This window comes from Haliotis cracherodii, unplaced genomic scaffold, assembly GCF_022045235.1.
Source record: "Haliotis cracherodii isolate W230 unplaced genomic scaffold, xgHalCrac1.p SCAF_8, whole genome shotgun sequence".
Classification (NCBI taxonomy): Eukaryota; Metazoa; Mollusca; class Gastropoda; order Lepetellida; family Haliotidae; genus Haliotis; species Haliotis cracherodii.
Window position 1 is genome coordinate 44,940,727 of NW_027266341.1, and position 2,668 is coordinate 44,943,394.

At 41.1% G+C, this 2,668-nt stretch overlaps 1 protein-coding gene across 1 annotated transcript; it reads right to left on the bottom strand.

The window, feature by feature from the left end:
- Positions 1-1,459: 1,459 nt before the first annotated feature.
- LOC139450309 (homeobox protein unc-4-like) lies at positions 1,460-2,025 on the bottom strand. The gene is made up of 2 exons (XM_071231987.1): positions 1,933-2,025; positions 1,460-1,801 (listed from the first exon to the last, which is right to left on the bottom strand). Exons 1-2 carry the CDS (start codon positions 2,023-2,025, stop codon positions 1,460-1,462), a joined length of 435 nt encoding a protein of 144 aa, XP_071088088.1.
- Positions 2,026-2,668: the final 643 nt, after the last annotated feature.

Sequence of the window (2,668 nt, forward strand, 5' to 3'; positions counted from 1 at the left end):
GTTGTTAGCGATTTGACGATCTTGTCTCTATGACGTCACAGGCGGTGCACCTGGTCGAGGACGGTCCCTTACGCTGCCTGTGGTTCTCAACCGCTCATGTAATCTCGATATTGTCGTTTGATGGCAATGGAAATGAGTAGCAACTTGTTCATGGGTACGACCAGCATTTTACATCCCCATTGCTTCATTACGCTGATCTTGCGTTAACCGTGGCATTGTGTAGGCAAGTGATGGCAAAATGTCATCGTGTGCATTTATAGGGCCTACCTTTGAGGTTTGCACGTGCATCATGCCTTTCGCAAAATGTGCATCGATAGCAGCAGTCCCAGTGGTGTGTTGCGTTTTGGTGATTGGCTTCGTTTCCAGATACAGTTTTGTTTGCAACCCACATGACATGTTTACAGTCATAACCAACAATGGACAATGTCAACAAGGTAAAATGTAAACGGACCTCATATGTTCTTAAAAAATTATATCTTAGAATTGACTATGCGTTTCTAATGCCTCTCAGTATATTTACTACTCCTATAGTCTCAGTGTTTTGTCAGCACATTTGTCTCCTGTATACTTAAAAACATTTAGTGTATATTCTCATACTTATAATCATGCAAATATCCTCTGTAATAAAAGTATTTTCTTGCATTCATGTCCATGTACCACTTTGAGTGGTTAGTTATGGAATAAACTATGTCTATGTCTATGTGAAGTAGCAGAAGTATCGTAAGTCCCCCACGGACTAAGTTTGGCTGCTGGCTATCTATAGCCTGTTTTCATAATGTATTATTAGTTAAGTGATGTATTTTAATGGTTCCATGCTAGTTTTACATCAATCTGTTATAAGTCTATTTATTGTACCGTCCATTGTTGACAGACATTCGAGTATTTATTATGTATAACTTTTGAAAGTCACGATATGGCTGAAATACTGCCGATGTGACTATAATTTTTAACTCACTCTATTTGCTAATCGTGCGATTGTAAAACGTATTAATATTTATTGATGCGAGATAACTGTATCTTTGACTTGTGATTACAAGTGTGAGTCGAAGGTAGTTGAAAATCGTATGAAACTCAGTTGAACAGTACAATACCCAAACGAGTCCAGCCATCGCAGCATATGTAATACGACAGTATGTTTATTAGACAGTGGCGTCTTCATCAGGTAGGTTTAGTGTGGTCACTTGATGGTCAACCAAGAGACGACAGTTACTCAATGTGGACATCACAACAAACGATATGGATATGCATGGAATGACGGCACTTTATTCAAGGATTAAATAACCTTTGAGCTGCGCCCCCTTAAATCAGCTTATCAAGCAAAACACAGACATCTTTCTCGGGAGTAGAGGTCCTATTAGGTTCTTTGAGCATTGAGTTTGTAGCACTAACATAAAAATGGTTCTCTCTGCGACGGATAGCACTATCAAGACGCTGGTCCTAATGTAACATACTCGTGAGGTCAACAAATAGCTGATGTTTGGTGGGAATCGTCATCAGATGCTGTGCACTCGTATGTCCTTAACTCTCCTATCAACAGTTCTCTCAGTTTGTCTTGTTGCTGTCCGTTCGGGTGGTGGTCACTGGTGCGGGACGGGATCCAGTAGTCAGCTGATGGGGAACACCGGGGTATCAGACTCGGCAGCATGGCGGACGGAGCCTGGAACCAGGGTAGGGTGTTGGTGAAGGCGAGAGGCTGGATGACATGTGTGTATGGATATTTACCGATCGTCTGCTTGGTGGTATCGGGTCCACGTCGCGACTTGGTACGTCCCCGGCGAGTACGACGATTCTGGAACCACACCTAGAGATATCAAAACAATAAACGTTAGCTTTATTCAGTGTTAATCAACAAAATCTTCTTCAGTGTAAATAAACTGAATGTTCTCTCCTTAATTAGTCAACACAATTACAAATTAAAGCATCAGTACGCACCTGTATTTTCGACTCGGGGACACCGAACTCTTGTGAAAGAATCTCTCGGATGTCTAGGTCTGGGTATGGATTCTTTTCAAAAATAGCCTCCATCTTATCAAGCGCAATTTGGCTGTACAAAGTGCGTCGTCTTTCTGGGACCGTCCGGCATCTTGCAGAACTGGATCGTGGTGGTAACTCTGAATAAATAGGTATATAGTTTGTTGTACCCATATGTTTCACGATTTATAACAATGTTAAAATCAAGTGATGCAATGAATTGAACGTGATGAATAATCAATGAACTGAGGACTATTTTACTCAATTTACTATCCGTGAATACTCACCTTTCTGCAAACCAAGAATCGTTCTGATCGAGTGGTCGGAGTATGCTTTAGCCATCTTTGATAGCGGGAACGTTGGAGGAACGAGTGATGTTGAGTCGTGAGATACACTCACATCTTTTATATTCTGCTCGAGTCGACCGGTGTTGATTGAGTCCAGTCAATCAGATCATTTGAAGTTTGGCTTACAGGCGATTAAGAAAGATTCTCGTCTTCAAAGAGATTAAACGTTACCGGTTGAATATGACGAACGCGCGCGTACAAATAGGCTTGTTGTCGGTTTCCTTTTGAGACAAGTTTAAATGAGGAAGCCGTGATTAGTACGAATTCGTAGAATAGCGTCTTCTTTAATTCCTGTGATAGATGTTATTTCTGTAATGTGTGAGCTTCTTTGTTGATGAAGAGATTAACAA

Excerpts from the sequence above, each read along its gene's own strand:
- LOC139450309 (XM_071231987.1), bottom strand. The coding sequence starts at position 2,025 with ATGGAGGCTATTTTTGAAAAGAATCCATACCCAGACCTAGACATCCGA. Across the intron at positions 1,802-1,932 it reads TCCCCGAGTCGAAAATACAG|GTGTGGTTCCAGAATCGTCG; the intron begins GTGCGTACTGAT and ends TGATATCTCTAG.